Source organism: Eretmochelys imbricata, chromosome 6 (assembly GCF_965152235.1).
Source record: "Eretmochelys imbricata isolate rEreImb1 chromosome 6, rEreImb1.hap1, whole genome shotgun sequence".
Lineage (NCBI taxonomy): Eukaryota > Metazoa > Chordata > Testudines > Cheloniidae > Eretmochelys > Eretmochelys imbricata.
In genome coordinates, this window is record NC_135577.1 from 50979001 (window position 1) to 51000545 (window position 21545).

Sequence of the window (21545 nt, forward strand, 5' to 3'; positions counted from 1 at the left end):
TCAAAGACACAGTAGCCAAGATGAAGGGTAGTGGGCAGCATAGGAAACTCTAGATGGCACATATTAAAGATCTCAAGGATCCAAAAAAAGGACATTGGTAGTTCACTTCACCCCTTCTCTAAGTGTATTTACAGTACTTCTAAGAAAGGAGAAGAGTAGACACTACAGAAGTTCTGCAGGAATAAGAGAGGGACTGCAAATATCACCCCAGTCTGAGTCACTACGCTTTACAACAAAACAGACCGTCAAGAGTCATTGCATGTATAAGCATACAGTGCATTAGCGACAAAGCAGTACAAATACAATTTTGGCAGTTATAAGTGTAATACAAAAAAGCAACCATAACTTCTAATATGGTGAGTTAGGTCTATTTGTTAAACATATTTTCAAGCAGAAACAATTACATAAGAAAATAAAGGAAAAGCTGCTGATCAATACCAACAATAGTCTTACTGACTTAAAAAAGTGGCTTACACCTTTGAAGGGCTAGGTAACATTGCCACAACTGGAGCGTAAAGGACAAACTCAAATCAGATCAGAGATGTGAAACTCACTAAGCAAGAGAAAGAATTTACTCCAGATAACACAGAGAAGTATAACTTCTGTTAAGAACCTGCAGTTATCTACCACTGTAGATGTACTTTCCCTACATTTTAACATATAGCTTTTCCAAAAAAAAACAGGTTTTTTTTCTAAGTCTGCTTTCTCAAACAACACAACTGTGCTAGGCGCAAAAATTGTCTACAATAGACAGCATGTTTATATGAATGATTTCTAAATCAGTAGGTATTTAGGAAAACAAAATTGTCCTTTTTCCCCTCCATCTTAAGCGCCGAGTATCCAGATCATGGTCATTATGGTAGCGATGCTGAAGCCTGCTGTACTAATCATTGTGGTTGGACTCCTGTTACACAGGTCTTTTTGGCAACATCTGAAATTAAAGCTGTCAATCTTGTAATCCTCTTTAATTTGGTTCATGTTGCAGTTGGAATATGTATAGCAATGAGACAGTGTCTTTTCACCTTAAAAAAAAAAATTAAAAAAGTTATGCAAAATTACTAGCTTCCCTGTAGAGAAAACCGTTTCACAAGGGTATTCAAAGATACATTAGATATTCACAGGGATTTCCCCACCTTGGTTTTTGTTATAATAGAATGCTCTTGTGAGCTGTTTGGGACATAGCAGGTAGAGCTGAATCCAAATCAGAACTTATATAAGAATCTGAATTTCACAGCTGGACTCATTTCAATAGATGGCCATAACTAACTAACACACACACACACACACACACACACACTTCCCTGAGTTTTGTAGCTCTGGCTCATTTCTCATCCCAAGCACTGCAATCTGCAGGCAAACGGCTCTTATATATTACAATATAAAACCAGCACCAGTGCCCAACCTGGCCAAATGGGATCAGCTATGAAATTTAGGTCCTAGTTCCTGGAATGCTGGTTTGCACTCATCTCTACCTGGAATGCAAAGCAGGGGACAATGCTGGCAGGCATAGAGTAGAAGCCTAAATTCAGTTTCCAAATTGGACTGTACTGAAAATGAAAGTGCTGCGTACTTCTCAGTCATGGCATAAAGAAGCAACGTATACCCCAACCCTAAGTCAGTGAACTGGAGACTGTTGGCCTCCCAGCTGGCAGTGCGATTTCCTCCTTTTACAAGTTTCCCCACACACCCACCAGTCAGGCAACAGAGCAGTTTGTTGGCTGCCTAACTGCACAATAGGATCTCTTTTTAAACTATAAAACTATGTCCCCACAGTTGTGTTGGAACATCCATAGTTGTAACAGTTCAAACTGTATTAATGCACACAATCCTACATAAAGCTGAAGGCGCCAACAAGGACTTCAGTAAGAGTACTTCAGATGGACATTCATACAGACTGTGGAAATAAAACCTATTTGATTACACTGGAATAATTAAAATTGAATGAATATAGATTTACTATATTTATTTTAAGTCTACAACATTTGGGATCGTAAACATACCAGTTTTAAGCCATAGGCAAGAATCTAAGCCATTTCTGCAGGTAATATTGGTCTTACATGGCACAGCAGTAAGTGGACAGTCATAACACTTCAGCATATATCCTGAGAGAGAGAGAAGCCAGTTACTAAGTAATAAACTTTCTTCTTGTACATCTGATGTTCTGAAATAAGTAACTTTTCAAGATTATTGTTAGGTCAAAACAGTTATAAATCCCTGAACCATATATCCATGATAATCTGGTTTAAGTACTGCAACTTTTAGGTCAAACCACCTAATGCTTTAGTATTCTGATTCTGATCCCCACAGGGGAAGTCAAACTCAGCTCCTAATGCATCCACAAGAGTCCAGGGAGATAGATTTACATAACTGTACTGCTTCCTGCTCCAAACAGCCTGAGTTGCACCAGTTGGCAGGGACTTTCCTCAGGACCATCTATACCTGCATATTTGCACAGCAGCAGCATAGCTACTTGGGTCTGATGCTAGGCTCATAATTTTCCCTTTAATGTAGGCACTCCAGGATACCTACCAGAACTGCAAAACACAGCCATAATAATGAAGACAGTGAGCAGGACACAGTTTGTTTTGTTCCGATTCATGTTTCTTCCCATATCTGGAAGCAAGAGAACAATCATGAGTTAGGACTACACTCCTTAGCTCGAAATATTTAATGTCAGGAAAAAAATCTACAAAACCATCCGTTATAACGGCAATAGGACTTGGAGATTCGAGATGGGGACCAAGGTGCCAAAGTGGAGACAGTGATGCTCCCATACCTCACTGAGATGTTGGGGAAATAAATTCAATAATGTGTGCGAGGCATTGGATATTACAGTGATGTGGGCTATACAAAATACCTATGATAGTATTGTCAAGGGTCCTGAATGTTTGTTCTAATTATGTGGCCCCCCATGACAGATACAGATTCTACAGAATCCCAGCTCTCACTAATAAAAAGTTAGTTTATCCTAGGATGACCAGATGTCCTGATTTTATAGGGACTGTCCTGATATTAGGGGTATCTTACATAGGACCCTATTCCTCCCCCCCCTCCATTCCTGATTTTTTACACTTGCTATCAGGCTGTGAAGAAAACATTCAAAATGTGAACCAAGTGCAAACCAAAGCAATTAAGTCTACTAAGGACTGCAGGCAGCCTGTCATGGCAAGTTTTCCATCTCCATTCATTTCACTGAATTCTAAAGCCTAATGATGATAGTTAACATTGATACTTAAAGTATTTCACTGCTGATCATTTTAGCAGAAGTGCAAGTGGATAGGCGCAAAGCTCACAGGGGAAGACTGGAAGTTGCAGAAGGGAAAGGAGGCTGAAGAAAGGAGAAGATGGAGAAGGAATAAAAATAATGTAAAGATAGAAACAGCAGTGGTCCTCAAGGGCAGCATGTTTGCCATCGCTCAGTTGTGAGGCAGCAATAAGGCACTTAAACAGTAAAATATAGTAACTAGAAAGTTAGCTACTACACAAGAGCCATATCCTACTGTAGTAGGCCTAGCTGCTTCCCTGAGCATCCTCTGGTGGCCTTAGAGTCAGTCTGCGGCGCTCTGCTTTTGTTTTTTCTTTTTCCCTTTAATATACTCAAACACACTTTATCCATTTCCATCCCTTCTTGGGTTCTGCTTTATTAACTTAACCTTCAACATTGATTCCCTTTACTTTTGTATTGGACATCACTTAACTACTCTGTGTCTCAGCTTCACCAACTGTAAAATGGGGACAATCTCTACCACTCAGGGGAGGGATGTTTTTGGGGCTAACAAACAGTTACTAAGGAGCTTTACTTCCTATATATTATTTTATTTGACAACTGGCATACAGCAGGTAACTAGGAAATGAACACAGATCAGTCTGTTGCTATGGGACAGGCCACATTTTACTGACTTCTCTGTCCTTTGTGAGGCACTGAAATCAAAAATAAAAGACTTGCAGCACATTCCTGCCTGCCAGCAGACCTCCAAGTTCTTATACACTAAGAACAGCAGCATTTATACAGCAGTAACCTTTGGACTTCTATCACTTTAGCCTTCGTAATGTCACATTAAAGTCTATGAAAAGATGATGGATCCTCTAAGGACAGAATGGGCCATTTTGATCATCTAGTGCATAACACAAGCTACAGAATTTTACTCAGTAATTAGTGTAGTGGAGATAATTATTCTTCCTAACCTGCCTCTCTCTACTGCTTGGAGGAAAGGGAGAGGGGGTGGAGAACTCAAAGCTGAAGCAGAACCATCTCCTCCCACACCAGCTAGCCATCAGCACTCCTTGTTCTGTGGTACACCTCCCCAGAATGTGGTTCAGCAAAAGGGAAACTGCTGGCTCTGTTGTCAAGTCCAGTAACTTGTAGTTAAACTACAGCATCTGCATTTAAGGAATCCAAATGACCACTTCCCTTAGTAATTCATTCCAGCGGTTGATGACTCATTTAAGAAGTTGTGTCATTTTGAATTTTTTCCACTTCAGATTTCTTGTCACTGGATTTTGTTAGGCTTTTTGTCTGCTACATTAAGGAGCCCCTTCATATCGTCTCCTTGTGTAGAAACTTGCAGACTATGATAAAGTCAAAACTTAACCTTCTCTTTGATGAGATAAACAGATTGAATTTCTGAAGACTCTCATTGTAAGATGTGTTTTCCAGAACTCATTTTTTCTAGTTCTTCTCTGATCTCTCTAATTTTTCAATGCTCTTCTTGAAGTGTGGAGAGCAGAACTAGATGCAGTCACCCAGTAATGGTCTCACCCATGTCCTATATAGAGATGCTATCTCCCTATTCTTGCTTGATAATCCTTGGATGTGTAAAGAGAGAACTTGGTTAACCCTTCTGCCCACTGCATCACATTGGGACCTCACAGTCACTTAGTCATCTACAATGATTCCTGAGTTCTTTTCACAGAATCACGGCTTTGTGGGATAGTCCCCCATCTTTTAAGTATGGCCTACATTCTTTATCCCTACACATATGACGTCTCACTTGGCAATACTTCAAACATGTTCGATTGTGCCCAGTTTACTGAGTGATCCAAACGGCAGGCTCTCCGAGACCAACTGTTGTTACTTTCCACCCACTAACATTGTGTGTCTGCTATCAGTTAGCTCAATTTAAATGGATATTTTTTTTTTTTTTACAAAAAAAGGCTGTTAATTTTGTATAATGTTATTTTTTAAAAATCGGTGTCACACAAGTCAAATGCCTTACAGAAATCCAAGCAAAAAACCTCAGTTACCTTTATCAACCACATTCAATCTTGTCAAAAAAATGTGATTCTTTCACAAGACATTTTCCATGAAACCATGCTGATTGGCATTACTTATATTTTTGGCCTCTAATTCCTTATTAAAAAGAAAAGGACTACTTCTGGCATCTTAGCGACTAACCAATTTATTTGAGCATAAGCTTTCGTGAGCTAATGAAGTGAGCTGTAGCTCACGAAAGCTTATGCTCAAATAAATTGGTTAGTCGCTAAGGTGCCACAAGTACTCCTTTTCTTTTTGCGAATACAGACTAACACGGCTGTTACTCTGAAACCTCTAATTCCTTATTGGCACAGTTCAATATAAGCCCTTCTATTATTTTACCTGGGCTCAATATAAGACTTACCAGCCTGTAATTAGCTTGAGTTATTTTTTAAATGGAAAACAAAATATTGGCACAACACTGGCCTTCTTCCAGTCCTGTGAAATTTTACCAAGATCTATTAAAAATTAATACCTGTGGTCTGGAATCAACTCCATTAAAACTTTTGAATGCAAGTTGTTGGGAGCTGCTAATTTTAGCATCAACTAACTTTAGTTAAGATGCTGTTTAATATCCTTCTTTGTTGCAGCTAGATACATCATTCAGCATTTGCCCAAATACAAAACAGAAATATGAATTGAACAATTCTGCCAGTGTCATTTCATAAGTCTCTGAAGGGTTGGTTCAGTAAAAAACAAACCAACCGTCTAAATTCATCCCTGGTGAATTCCCCTGAATCAAGAGAGTCACACAAGGACTCAATACATCCAGGCATACGCAATGGGAAAGTCAGACATATTTAAGCAATTGACAGTCAACAGCAAAAGACTCCTGGCTTTCAGAAGCCTCAGATTTGAATGGCATTCACAGCTGCCCTGGTTTAATGTTCTTTGGCCAATTTGACACAACTATCAGTATGAACTGGCTCTCTCTTCACACAACTCCCTCTTTTCAAACACATATCTTCTGAAGTTTCCTGGACTTTATATTGGTTTAGGATAATGGCAAAATAAAAATAAGCCTAAAGTCACTTGACATGCCCTACATGTCTTCAAACTCTATACATGGTGGGCAGGATGAGCTGGTATACAGCTCTGTGGGCTTGATTCCATAATTATCTGCTCAAGCGACTGTGATTAATTTTAATGGGACTATCCTGAGAGCAAGAAACTCCAGAGCATTCCAAGTGTGGAAGAATCTTGCCCTGTACAAGTCTGACTGGTACCGTCCCCTACTTATCGTCGCTGCACTTTGATCACCTGACACGCATTTACGTGTTCTGCTAGCTTTCGGCTCTCAAGCCACCTAGCACAGGCTTTTAGAGCTGACTTAACATTTCTTGTTCTTCTGCTGTGCTGCAACACACTAGAGGGGAAAACAGAATACTGTTTGCAGCCCTCCCTCTTTCAGCTGCTTTGTGCCCACTACTTATCTAGGAAGCCTAGGCACAATGCCTGAGGCTGCTAATACATCATTACTGTTGGGGCAGAACTGGGGGGGGGGGGGGGAGTGTTATAAACCCTATAGCGGCCAAGTACAGCAAATATATTTCAGAGTAACAGCCATGTTACTCTGTATTTGCAAAAAGAAAGGGAGTACTTGTGGCACCTTAGAGACTAACCAATTTATTTGAGCATAAACTTTCGTGAGCTACAGCTCACTTCATCGGATGCATACTGTGGAAAGTACAGAAGATCTTCTTATACACACAAACCATGAAAAGATGGGTGTTTGTGTGTATAAAAAGATCTTCTGTACCTTCCACAGTATGCGTCCGATGAAGTGAGCTGTAGCTCACGAAAGCTTATGCTCAAATAAATTGGTTAGTCTCTAAGGTGTCACAAGTCCTCCTTTTCTTTTAGCAAATATATTATAAACAACAAGAGAGGCTGCCGTCCTGGGTGCCAAGTCATGGCTCACCCCAGAACTCCTATTTAAGAATCATCACAACCCCGCCCCTCTCGCCATCCAGGAGGGTTGCATGTGATTGCCAGACACAAAGGAAGAGCTGGAAAGTTTGCCTGCCTCGGGCACTGCGTGATTCCTGCCGTTAAAGGAGCCAGCCCTTGAGGCAGCCTTTCGGGGGGGGAATAAGTTCTGCAGCCTAGGCCCCGCGGTTTCCTTTCTCGCCCGTCAGACCCTGAACGTTGACCCACGCCTGTTGCAGAAGCGCCCGGAGATCCCGCGAAGGCGCGTACCCTGCGGGCGGGAAAGAGGCGGCTGTGACCAGCGTACTGCACACTTTTCCCTCCTTCCCCTACGTGTCTGCCACCGCAGTGCTTACGCAGGCGGAGGGTCGCTGGGCGCCGCGCGGCCCGGGAGGGAAACGCGGCCTCTGCCCCAAGCGGTTATAATTCAAGAGCCCTCGCCTGACAGCAAGCCACGTCCTCTGTCCCCCGCAGCAGACACCCCGCGGGCAAGCGGCCCCCCGCCCGCCTTCCCCTGCTCACCGGCTGTCAGCACGGGCCCGCCGAGCGCTCTTCCAGGGGGTTACGCAGCAGCCCAACAGCCTCCGCTCCCGGCCGAGCTGAAGGGAAAGCAGGTAGGTCTGCTGACGAGGGGCGGCTCCCGGCAAGGCAGGCACCCACCCTTTTCTTGTCGCCTTCGTCTCCGCGGTGCGGAAGGGCGCCAGCCGGCTGCGGATGGGTGGGGCTTGTCTACACGGACAATTTACAGCGCTGCGAAAAAACACGCCGGGGAGCGCTGCAAGTTTCTACGCTGTAATGCGCCACAGTAAACAGCGCCCCGGTGCTGGGAGCTACGCCCCCCGCGGAGATGGGTTTTTAGTTGCCAGTGTAGACTAGCTGCTCAATCCCCAGAGCTCAGCGGTGGCAATGATTAGCTGGGCGATAAGAGGGGGCCTGAGCATGAAATTCTGCAGGTGGGCAGCTGGAGGCTAGGCTAATGCCAGCTTCTTCGGGTGCTAATGTTATCTTGGTCCCTAAGGCATCTTGCACAGAGTCTTTTATGGGCCTGATCTGCTAGTAAGGCTATTTTTCCTCCCCTAGAGAAAAGGAATTCAAGCTCTTCCTTTCTGGAACCACATCCTGCCCTGAGGAATAACAGTTTTGTAATTCCTGCTGTGGCAATTCCTAAAAAGCGTTCCTTTCCCATTTGGCAGGGATCACAAGATTTGGACTAGATTTGGATTTCGCTATACTAAGAATGGATGTTGAGGGTGGAGACAATTGTATATGCTCCAGGGACCCTGCTTGTGATGGAGAAGGAACATCATTTAAAATTTAAGCATTTATCAAACGGATTTGCATTCTCTCTGAAAGCAGCAAGAGAGATAATTCAAGTAGACCCACCCTTATTGTGGAAGTAGAAGCTAAGAGAGTAGAGGAAGCGATAATAAAACAAAACAAGGGTGAGGCTAGGCAAGGTTGTGAACCTTTCTACCAGACTACTGTGCCCCTTGCGGGAAAATATTTGTCTTGTGTACCCCGAAGTTTCACCTCATTTAAAACTACTTACATACAAAATCAGACCTAAAAAGTATAAAAGTGTCACAGCACACTATTACTGAAAAATTGCTTACTTTCTCGTTTTGTCTGTATGAAAATGAAGTTTGTACTGACTTCACTAGTGCTTTTTTTGTAGCCTGTTGTAAAACTAGGCAAATATCTAGCTGAGTTGTACCCCCTAGAGCAGTGCTTCTCAAGCTGTCTGATGTAGGGGACCGGCAATTTCTTTTTCCAATGTGCACACAGGCCGGCAGCCGAAGGCTTGCGGACTGGCACCGGTCCGCGTACCACCACTTTGAGTGCAACTGCCCAAAAAGACCTCTGTGTACCCCCAGGGGTACACATACTCCTGGTTGATACCCGCTGGGCTAGAGCCTTTGGAAATGGAGTTAGATAGAGTAAAGATTTTTGCAAAAAGAAATCTAGCCAAGTGTAAATAATAGTGGGAGAACAAATATGCAGAACCAAAAGAGAGCTCTGAAATGAAGACAGGCAGGATTGTTGTAAGATAAATGTAACCCTTCTGCCTGTCAGAGTTGGCAGCAACAAGGGCTGGGTTCAGTATCTAGGGGTTCCATTCCAATACACAGTGCAAAACCGGCTTGAGCTCCCACCCAGTGACCTGGGACAACTATATACCACCCCTACTGGGCGCCTCCAAGAGGCAATACTTCCCCTCTCGCAAGCACAGAGTCTGAGTGTAGCAAAAGCCTTTTAATAACAGAGAGAAACAATGTGGCATTATGTTGGCTTTGGTCTAGCACTTCTGTTCTGCCCGGCTGCCCTGTCGTGGCCCATCTCATAAGGGGTGCCTACCAATTCCCCCACAGGGAGCAAAAGGTTTCTATGCACCGTCTTTATTTGCCCTGGACCCTCTTCAGGTTTGATCTTGTAGACCGGCAAATCTCCCAGTTTTTCCATCACCAGGTAAGGTATTGCCTTCCATGTGTCAGCTATCTTGTGTTTGCCAGCAATACCCAAATTTCGCAGCAGGACTCTGTCTCCCGGCTGGAGCGCCTGCTAACGCACTCTAGCATCATATCGATGTTTGTTGCGGTCTGCGTTCTTCCAAGCCGCAGAGGTAGCTAAGTGATAAGCATCCCGCAGCTTTTCTCTTAGTCGGGATACATATTGCTGATTAGTTTCATAGCTATCGCCATCCTCTGATACACCAAAGCACAAGTCTATGGGTAATCTTGGTTCTCGCCCAAACATCAAGAAATATGGGGTGACTCCCGTAGCATCGTTCTTTGTGGCATTGTAGGCATGCACCAGAAATGCGACATGTTGGCTCCAGGTTGCCTTCTGCTCTGGTCGCAAAGTTCCCAACGTATCTAATAGGGTTCGGTTGAACCTCTCTGCTTGAGGATCACCTTGCAGGTGATAAGGCGTTGTCCTAGACTTTTTAATTCCTGCTATCTTCAGCACCTCCTTCAGAAGGTGACTCTCAAAATCCTGCCCCCTGATCAGAGTGTATCCGAGCTGGGAATCCATAGACTGAGAAATATTTGTCCCACAATACTCAAGCGACGGTGGTGGCCCCCTGATCACATGTGGGATATGCCTGCGCATACCGTGTAAAATGATCAGTCACTACTAGAATGTTCCCAACATTCCTCTTGTCTACCTCTAAAGACAAGAAATCAATGCATACCAGTTCCAAAGGTTTGTTGCTGGTGATGTTCTTGAGATATACAGCCCTCGTGGGCAGAGTTTTCCTTTGAACACATTGAGCGCAAGTCTCACATTTCCTGCGAACATCTTCAGCCATCCGGGCCAATAGAACCTACTACGAATAAGTTCCAGGGTCCTCTCCATCCCTAAATGTCCAAAGTCATCATGCAGGGCCCTCGTGGCCAGGGCTCTGTACTCTTTTGGCAGCACTAGTTGTGCTCGTTGCTTTTGTAAAGGGTCGGTGGTCATTCGGTGTAGCACTCCCTGAATCAGTTTTAGTTTGGTCCATTCTCTCAATAGTAGTTTACCCTCTGGGTTAGGTGGGACAACCGCAGCTGGGTTTCGCCCCTCCCTTTTGGCAAGTAGTGTATCACGAATGTCAATATCTTGCAGCTGGGCTTCTTGCCAGTCAGCCGCATTGAGCATGGGCAAGGGAGATTGGTCCAATGCAATATAGTTCACTGAAGCAGAAGGCACGCATTCAGGGGGCAGGCCCAAAGCTTCTGCAACACATTCATGAAGGCTCTCACGGGCCTCTGGCTCTCGGCGACTCACACTGCAAATAGCTCTCGCTCCATCTGTGGGTATCACAGCAACTTCTGGTGCCTGCGGACGCCTGGACAATGCATCTGCATCTACATTGCTTCTCCCTGATCGATATTGAATGCTGAACTCATAGCTAGCCAAGGCGGCCACCCATCTCTGCCCTGTAGCATCCAGCTTAGCACTTGTTAACACATAAGTCAGTGGATTGTTGTCTGTCCACACCTGGAACTGAGCACCATACAAGTAGTCTCGAAATTTCTCAGTGATGGCCCATTTCAAGGCCAAGAATTCCAGCTTGTGGGTGGGATAGCGAGTTTCACTATCAGACAATCCTCAGCTGGCAAAGGCTACAGGTTTACGTTTGCCTTCCACTTCCTGGTACAGGACTGCTCCCAGACCCTCCAAACTGGCATCAGTATGCAGGATAAACAGTTTGCTTGGGTCAGCAAAGACTAGGACTGGAGCGTGAGTTAGGCAAGTAATGATTTCTCGGAAAGCCCTTTCACATCTCTCATTCCACCGTGGCCCAAATGGTTCGAAGGGGCCATAGTGTCTCTGCATAGGAGGCTTTGGGGACCTCCCCTTATTCTTCGTCTTAGATTTGTTCTTGCTGGCCTGGTATCCCCTGGTAAGATCATTCAGAGGCTTTACAATCGTAGCATAGTTTTTCACAAATCTGCGGTAGTAGCCACTAAATCCAAGAAAGGTCTTGAGTTCTCTGTAGTTACTTGGACATGGCCATGTAGTGAGTGCTTCTATTTTATCGGGATCAGTACTCACACCCTCTTGGGACACGATGTGACCCACTTACTTCACTGAGGTTCTGCAGAACTGGCATTTGTCAATTGAAAGCTTCAGACCATAATCCTCCAACCTATCAAGCTCTTTAAGAAGTCTTTCTTCATGCTCCTCTAAGGTTCTTCCAAACACAATCAGGTCGTCCAAATAAACTAACACTAACAGTAAATTCATGTCTCCCACAACTTTCTCCATGAGACGTTGAAATGTGGCAGGTGCTCCAGAAATCCCTTGGGGGATACGTTCGAACTGATAAAATCCTAATGGGCAGATGAAGGCTGTCTTCTCCTTATCTTCTTCTCCCAGAGGGATCTGGTAGTATCCACTTCGAAGATCCAACACAGAGAACCACTGGCTTCCCAGCAAACAGTCTAAGGCATCTTGGACTCGAGGCATAGTGTACTGGTCAACCACAGTACCGGCTGTTTAGGGTGTGGAGTCAATACACATTCAGATTTTCCCATTCTTTTTACGGACCACCACAATGAGTGAGGCATATGTGCTGCGGGACTCTGTAATGATGCCAGTTCCTGAAGATGATGTCACACATCTGCCATCTCAGAAAGAGCAATCTTCCTAGATCTCTCCCTGAAAGGTCGAGAGTCATGTAGTCTGATATTGTGCTCTACTCCTTTTGCACATCCCACATCCCACTCATGCAGTGAGAACACTTTGGATCTTTCACAAAGTTTCTTCCTCAGGCACTCTTTCCACTCCTCGGACTCTGGTGAATCTCCAAAGTCAAACTTTGCTGGGTCTATTGTCGGAACTTGAGTTTCACACTGGGGTTTTACAATCGACTCAAGCTCAAAGAGGTCTGCTATCTTTTGACCTTGCTTCACAACAACTTCATGACTCATTTCGTTAGCAATCAGTATAGTCACCCTTTCTTGAGCTTCAGCAGGTAGGGTTATGACTCCACTGGGGACCAGCACTCCTTCAGGGAGCTCTCCTCCCATCAGCTGCTCTATCATTGCTAACGTCCCTTTACTGCCTTTCAGCCAGGTACTCATGACAAGCACTTCTTGCTCTGTCTTTGCAGGCACTACTAAGGGGGTCGTGCCCGCATACTTCAGTGCCCCAATCGGTAGCTCAGATGTGTCCCTTTTAGTGCTCTCAATTTTCCTGTAGGCTTCAGCACAAAGCGTATGGGTCATCAGGGTATTCAGGTATTGGTCCCCAGCCTGCCTTCTGCAGTAATCCGCGAGTACCTTGAAGAGACTGGAGTTGGTCCCTATCAGCACAGATACATCAGAGGTCCCTTTAGGGTCAGGGCATATTAAGGCTGCTGTGTCTACCTCTTCTCTTACCCCAGCAACCTCCTCTGGGAATTCCAGGTGCACTATGACATACCCTTGGTAGGGGTATTCATCCATGCCGAGGCCACACAGACCAAGGCCAGTTAGTGGCTCTATAGACAGGTGCCTGAGCATCTGTTGGTAGAATGACTGAAATATAATAGTCACTTGAGATGCAGTGTCAAGCACTGCTTTACACTCCACCCCTTCAATCCTCACCATGACCTTTGCTCGAGGCCCTATCAGTCCTGTGGGGATCACAGCTGGACAGTCTTTTCTGGGGGAATCTTCAAATCCTGCAGGCCTGGGTGGTCCCCGTCCCCAGACCCTCTGGCAGCTCCCGGATCTCTCCCAACTGATCCTCAGCTTTGCATACACTAAGGAGGGGTTTTCTTCATTACGGCACTTGGCAGCACTGTATCCATCCTGACCACATCTGTAGCAGAAGAATTGTCCTTTCCCCCTTCACCTGGGTGGGATGGTAGCTCTAAGTGCGGGCTTCTCAATCGCCACAGTTTGAGGCTCCTTATTCCTGGAAGTCTTAACTCGGTCAGTAGTCCTTTGCAGCTCAGATATCCGTTCCGTCAGGACCTGCATTTGTTGGGCAAGTTCCTCTCTGGTGCTTGCCATCAGTACACTGGCTGTTTGCAGTGTTGTTGTGCTGGCTGGCTCCGATGTTTGGGCTTCCCAAAACTCACTGGCAGCCTGCCTTTCTTCCTCCTCTCTGACCTCTTTTATCAGCTGGGAGTAACTTGGGGGATGTTCCTGTCGTTCTCTTAGCTGGAGATGAAGTAGAATCGGGTTCTGATACTGAGTTCCTCTTACAATTTGAGCCAGTCTGGTCTGATCCATCTGCTCAGTCACTGCTCCCCTCATGACAGCTCTCTGAAGCAGTCTCTCCAGTCTCTGTATGTAGGCTGAAGCCTTCTCGCCCCTTTGCTGTCGGGAATTAAGGAACTTACAGTAGCTGTCTTCAGGGCCCTCTACGCTCCCAAAGGTGTGTTCAAGGGCCTCTAGGCAGTCCTTCACACTGCCCCAGGGTCAATGAGCTTCAGGGTGCAAATCACATCTAATGCTGGGCCTCCAAGGCTCTCTATTAGGCATCTTCGCTTTTCTGCATCTGGCACGGCCCACTTTTGCAGCATTTCAGTGGTATGCTCTAACCAGGGTTCAAACTCCTCTTCCCCAGCAAATAACCTTAACTTACGACAAGAGTTGTTACCAAAATAAAATAAAATATAAGCATGCACTACAAACTCTCAACCTATTAGACTGGGCAGCAACTAGATTAAGCAGTTTTTCTCACCCCACTGGATATTGTAGTCCTTAATACACAGGTTTGTTGCTTAAAGCTGGGCCAATCTCCTGTGTTGCAGTCTTGTCTTCTTCTCGGGGTCTTGGTTGCTTGAAGCGTGGGTATCTGACATTCTGTACCTTGAGGTCCAATATGTGTCCACTCTGCCTGTTTTATACTCAGTCCATGTGCTTGTAGAACACAAGTCCAGGCATGTCTGGAGGGCATTGCTGAGTCTCTCCAAGCAAGGCTGAGCAATTCCCCTGGTGTGGCCTCATGCAGGTGAGTCATTGAATTGTAGCTCCCTTGCTGGACAATGGCCGTTGATGGGCTATTTGACATCCCGCCCAGGCATTGGTTACTTTCCTTGATGTTGCCTCTGGGCAGCTAATATCTGGCTGCTTCCCCAACTTACAGCATGCTTTAGTGACCATCATACAACACAATTTTCATAACTTCATATGTATTAATGATATACATATGGATAGAGAAATTACTTTGAGCAGATCATAACCTTTCCCCTGATACCTTAAAAGGCATGCTTTACATGTGAGAGCACGATTATATGAATATGAAAAATAGGGGGGTTGTAATACACTCCCCCAAGGTACAGAATGTCACAGCAACCCAGTATCTACCGCAAAGAAAATGTAGAAATAACAGTAATCGCACAAACTCTAACCCTGCCCCTTGCCCCACCCCTTCTCTGAGGCCCGGCCTCTGCCCCGCCCATTCTCCAAGGCCCCACCCTGCTCACTCCATCCTCCCTCCCTCTGTCACTCGCTCTCCCTCACCCTGGACTCTGGGCACTAGGTTGCACTACCCTGCTTGCGAGGGTGATTGTATAGACTCCAGCCACTAGGCCACACTACCCTGTGAGAGGAATTGTATATACTCTGGCCATTAGGCCGCACTGCTCCAATGCGGGGAGCGATTTATATGGACCCTGGCCATTGGGCCACACTGCCCTGACGCTTGGGGTGAGTTACATGGACTCCGGCCGCTAGGCCGCACTACCCCAACCAAGGAGTGATTGTGTGGAGGGAGGCCATTAGGCCGCAGCTGGCCACCCACAGAAGAGATGGGCACATGAACTTGTGAGTGGCAAGGTTCTGACACCCCATCCCACCCCTGCCACAAAGGAACGGTGTGGTGCCAGGCCCGCCACAGGGGGATATGATAGAGGTCTATAAAGTCATGACTGGTGTGGAGAAAGTAAATAAGGAAGTGTTATTTACTCCTCATAACACAAGAATTAGGGGTCATCAAATGAAATTAATAGGCAGCAGATTTAAAACAAACAAAAGGAAGTATTTCTTCACACAAATGGACAGTCAGCCGGTGGAACTCTTTGCCAAAGGATGTTATGAAGAGTTCAAAACAGAACTAGATAAGTTCCTGGAGGATAGATCCATCAATGGCTATTAGCTAGGATGGGCAGGAATGCAAAACCATGCTCTGAAGTGTCCCTAGCCTCTGTTAGCCAGAAACTGGGAATGGGCGACAGGAATGGATCTCATGATGATTACCTGTTCTTTTCATTCCCTGTAAGCCCCTGGCATTGACCACTGTTGGAAGACAGGATGCTGGGCTAGATGGACCATTGGTCTGACCCAGTATGGCTGTTCTTAAATGGCTCTAAGGCCAGATGGTTCAAATGGGGAAGTGTGCTGTGTATGTGGCTATATTACACTTCAGTTTTCTGTGTGGTATACTTTTAAATGTAAAATGAATCCCTGTCTGTGTTGTGAGGCAGTGCAAAATGGCTATCACACAGCAAAAGCTTCCTCTCATGGAGATCCTGGCAGCCACATCCAGGTCACCAGGTTCAGGTGAAGATATAAACATGAAGAGGGATTATATGAAGATATAAACATGAAGCGGGATTATATTGTAGGGCTTACCTGAGGGTTAATTTACATAAACAACCCAGATCCGCAGTAGACACTATACCAACTGTTGTGTCAGCCCAAAGTAGACTGCATACAGTGTCTCTAAACCTCTGAGTAGTTCAGGCCAGAGCCCAATAGACAGAGGATCTCTCAGCCCAGGCAGATTTTGCTCCTCCCTGGAACCAAGGGCTCCTTCTGTAGCCCAAACTATTGCATTTTAAAGACCTGCTTTGCTAATGAGGCCCAGCTGTCAGTTCCTGCCTTCAGGCCTGATTTTGGGGGTACAGAGCAAGAATAAGAAACCAAGTATTTTTTCTCCTTCATTAAGAAAGTAAGTAACCCCTTCCTCTCGGAGGGGAGAAGGTGCACCTCACAGGGCAGAAGGTGGAATTCCTACTATGGGAGTTAATAAGAGCATTCCTGTTTCCACTGGTCTTGCATCACAAGATTTGAACTAGAATCCCTTCTATTTGGCTTTTCTTTGCTGGGAGCAGACAATGCACTTAAAGCAGATCGTTTCTGCTCCAGGCACTGTGCTTATTAAGGGTGAGGAAAACTGTTTACATTTTAAAAAGTTATATCATGGAATTACATTCACTCTGGAAGCAGGAAGATAATAAAAATCAAGTGAGGGTAGGGCCTTGGAACAGAGGCTGATGATGCCATGACTTTTCTAAATGGAAATCCAGCCACATTTCCTCCTTTTGGAGCAAAAAAATTATGCAGAAGCAGAAAACAGCTGTAAGAAGGATGAAAGGCAGGGTTGTTCCAAGAGAAGCAAGATAATTAGAGGCTTTATGGCATATTTTATAGATATCATCTAAATTTCCTTGAAGTCCAATATGCTCCTTGTATTGCTAAATGGGAACTAATGAAATGGCTGCTAATTAACACAATAGCAACAATTAACAAAAAGTGATGTTACCTGAATCAGTATGATTTGAAACCAGAGTATTCAGCATCAAAGAGTCAAAAATTAGATTAGGAACTAATAAAGAACAGAGGGAGTATCTGGTTCAGAAAGTCAATGATTCATATAATGTAGGGATGAAAAACACCCATGAATCATCTAGTGTGTTGTCTCTTTCATGGTAGTATTGTTCCCTACTGTAAATTGTTAGTTTACCCAGACGAAAGGGTTAGTCTGAAGCCTGAAATTAGATTAGTAACCCTCATCATTTCCTAATGAAGTGGCCCTTTCCCAGCACAGCTAACAGCTCTGGAAACACTAATTGATTGTGTGTAGCCTCCACTCCCAGATAGACTGCCTTGTGAATTACTTAAGGTTTCTCATTTCCCAACATAGGATTCTTTCCTAACTGTAACAAGCATTCTGGTAAATAACCATACTTATCTCAGAGTTTTGTTTATTTTTGTCCTTTTTTAGTAATCAAAAATCACCATCATCACTCACGTTCTGAGTGATCAGATAAATTCCAGAATATCTTAATAGCTGGAATCATTTTGATCAAATGAAACTAAAACCAAACTGTTCTATGTTCTACAAGGAATAATATGGTGTCTTCATCTACCTATAGTTATGGCAGCAAAGCAGAAGTATACTGGTCACCATGGGAGACTCTGGATACCACAGACCAAGGATCTCAGGAATAGAAATGTCTTTGGTAATTGACTCCCCTCTTCCCCAAGGCAAGTAGGATAGTACACCCCTAAGGAAGCAGGGGAAGATTTGATATTACCGAGTACAGATTAAGAGGGAACCCAAATATAGTTAAAGCACCAAGGTCTATCCCCATCACTTAATGATCCAGTACAGTAGGCAGCAAAATCAAGGCTGTGTCAAAAGCCTTTTTTCCATGTACAGAAAGAGCATTTTTCATGCAATGTAGTATATGTTTTATTAGCGGCAATAATAATAAAATATTGGCAGTTATAAATGTTGCACAAAGAAGGTCTACAAGTCTATTTCTGAAACATCCACATTTGGAAGCCCAAAGAGTTAGTTGCATTTGCTGAATCTGTTTCCAAGCAGAAACTAATTAAAGCATATCCATACTGGAAATTTTGCTAGGTGTGCCCTTTTAAACTCAACTGTTTTTTAGACAAAAATATCAGGCTAAGGCCAGAAAGTTGCATACAACTCTGAATATACAAAGTTTTCTGTGCAAAGGACCTGCTCAGCTCAAATCTTTATTATGAAAGCCACCATAAGCAGAATATAAAATATACACAAGATGCTGTAGCAGCAACTACATGTACCTGCATGCTCATAGAACTCTACAGAAAGGCAGGGCATTCCTTACTTACTTAAAATGCACCCTCAATTTAATTTTTACTGGCTTCATAATTCATTTGCAAAACATAGCTAAACATATTTCAGCAAGAACTAGGATTTCAACTATATTAATAAGATCATAAGAAATTTTACTTCTAAACAACAGCAGGAGAATTCACTGGCTGAAGGATAATAAAATATATTGGAGAAGAAAGAAAAACATAATTGCAAATTCATAGAACATCAAGAAATTACAATTTTCTAGCATTTAATATGTATTTTTCCATGTTTTTTCCATATACAGCTTTTTCTAAAAGATGGTATTTTCCTCCAAATTTGGCATCACAGAATGTTCTACCTCTCTCTGACTGATAACACACAATGTGCCCCTTTTTCCAGACACCTGTTGACAGTAATTTATCCGAGAGAGAGCACTTTGTGAAGCAGGATTTATAAATCAGAGGGCAACACTCCACCACCCCATAGTTAGAGAACTGGGAAAATATTTAGCAATACCAACAGAAAAAAAAATATGTTTATCTTTTTATCTCCAGATTAAAAGCAGAGCATCCAGATCATGGTCATCACAGTCGCAATGCTGAAGGTTGTTTTACTAACCACTGTGACTGGACTCTTGTTGCAAAAGTCCTTTTGACAGCAGTGGAAATCAAAGTTGTCAGCACCAAAATCATCAGCAATCTCATTCATGTTGCATCGGGAGTGTTTCCAGCAGGCATAGGTTTTCAAATCAGCTTTTTAAAAAAAAAAAAAAAAAAAAAAAAAAGGTAAAAAGAGAGTTAGAAGCAGAATACCATACTGTCTGTTTCTCTGTAGAAAGAAGCAGAATCACTGCCCTGGTCTGAACATGCCCAGTTCTTGTCATTCAAACTACTTTCAACGTGTTCAAGCATTCTTCTCTGAACACACACTATCAACATGCTGGTGGGAACACAATATGTGAGGCGATGACATGCGTGTCATCAGCTCAGTATTAAATTGAGATATAACTCAAGTATTCCCTCTAACTTAATGTCTACACACAAATATTGAGCTCAACTGAAATAGTGCTTTAAACTCGAGCTAGTTGGCCCATCAGGGATTTGGGTTGAATCTCAAGTGTTACTGTTTCTCAAGCTAATAATGCAGTGGGGATGCAGTTATGGCCAACAGCTTGAGTTAGCACAACTCATAAGCTACACAGAGTGATTGGGTTAGCAGCTGAAGTGTTCATTCCAGGTTTCTCTTTGAAAGAACTATTCATTGGCGGATAATGCCCAGTTTGTGCTCAGTTCTCATCACAGAGTCTACAGTTCAATGAAAACACTACATAGAATAGTGTCCTTTTCTAGTTGTGCCAGTGAAGTTTCCTTCATGCTCATGGATTCACGAGCTTGCAGCTTCAATACATTTTGACAGTGACAGAACTGGGGGCATTTAAAGATCCCTCATTATCACAAGACACCATAGTCAGTCCCTATTTTGGAAATGAAGAATGAAATGGGGGTGAGGAAGAGGGAGTGTGTGTGGTGGAATCTAAAGATAGTAGAAACATATTTAAGTTTGGCAGTCATTTATTTTACAAAAGGAGTTAGGTGTTGTCTACATGAGAAAGTTGCACTAATTTAAAAAAGTGAGATGTTCAACTGATGCAAAAGGATACATGGAAACTCTGTATAGTATTGATTTAAGAATGGCTTATTTCAATTTTAGTTTTCTTAAATGAATACAAGAGTTTCCACACAGTCTTTTGAATCAGTTTAACTGAATCAATTTAAAATCTCACTTTCAGTTAAAATAATGCAACTCTCTCATGTAGACAAGCCCTCAGTTAAAGGCTCCATTTACAGCTCACCATATGATCTCCCAGCCATTCTTGTAGGAATCCCAACCTACAAATTGCAAGAGGCAAAGCCACCATTTGGTTTGGTTTGGGCAGTGTGGGATCTCTGACAAGGTAGGTTGTTTACCCCAACAATTCTGTCCCTTTAAAAAGTTAGGCGTGGAATAAATCCACGTCCAAAAGAAACTTCTAGTCACTGGCTTCCTTTAGTTTATGCTTAAAGAAATAACAAAACTCCAGGTTAGCTTGCTTCAAACAAGCCCACAGTGATAGCTCACTTACTGAGTATATAGTTCTGTACAGTCTGGCCAGCTGCTTCAGTTCTGCGCTTCTTTCTCAGAAAGAACATTCTCTCTCAACAGTCCTCTCTCTTCTGAAGGAATATCATTTATAAGAGCTCAAATCCATGCCAACTGAACCACTTACTGCTTCTCAGTGCCTCTTAGCATTTCCTTACTACCAGGAAGTATAAGCCATATAATGGAAAATATATGATTAAGACCAGAAAACAGATTTTTCTCCTATGAGGTTTCCTACAGTTCCTCATTCCTTGATATTTCTTTGCTGATTCTTAGAAAAGGTGAAGAATAAGTGCAATGTTTATGTCATCCACACTTGGCATTCAACACATGGAAAAACCTTGTTTCTCCAGGCAGATTCATGTTTTCAGGTCAATAACTCCTATGATAGATTATATATATTTGGCTTTTTACTATTCTGCAATAATAAAGCATGCACCCAATGTTCTGGGTGCTCATGACAATTTTTGAAAGAGATAAGTGGATATGACATTCTGGGGTCAGAAAAATTGGTTCATTTTTTGAAATATGCTTTGATTGTTCTGAATTTTTCAACCATAAGTTTATTTTAAGTGAAGTATATTTATGCTGAGAACAAATTACGTGAAGTGCACTTTATCCACTACAGTCTTATGCTGCCTTGCTGTTAATTCATTCACTTGGACTACTTCAATTTGACTTCTTTATGTACCTGGATATATGACAAATGTTGTATATCAGATACACAAACCACTAGTTATCTTCATCAGGTGCTCAAAAAAACAGTGTACTGATGATCATTCTCAGCATGTAATTCAAATGGACTACATTAACAAACCTGAACTATATTAACAAACCGGAGATTGACATTTCCAGACTGGAAATGCACAGACTTTGAATGAGTTAATTTTTCTGTATTTATTTTATTCTGTGGGATAGTATACATACCAAACCTGATCTGTAAGCA

General features: G+C 43.4%; 1 protein-coding gene across 1 annotated transcript; it reads right to left on the minus strand.

Annotated features, from left to right (window-relative positions):
- Positions 1–206: 206 nt before the first annotated feature.
- CD59 (CD59 molecule (CD59 blood group)) lies at positions 207–7971 on the minus strand. The gene is made up of 4 exons (XM_077818516.1): positions 7706–7971; positions 2530–2613; positions 2001–2102; positions 207–1022 (listed from the first exon to the last, which is right to left on the minus strand). Exons 2-4 carry the CDS (start codon positions 2609–2611, stop codon positions 826–828), a joined length of 381 nt encoding a protein of 126 aa, XP_077674642.1. The 5' UTR covers positions 2612–2613; positions 7706–7971; the 3' UTR covers positions 207–825.
- Positions 7972–21545: the final 13574 nt, after the last annotated feature.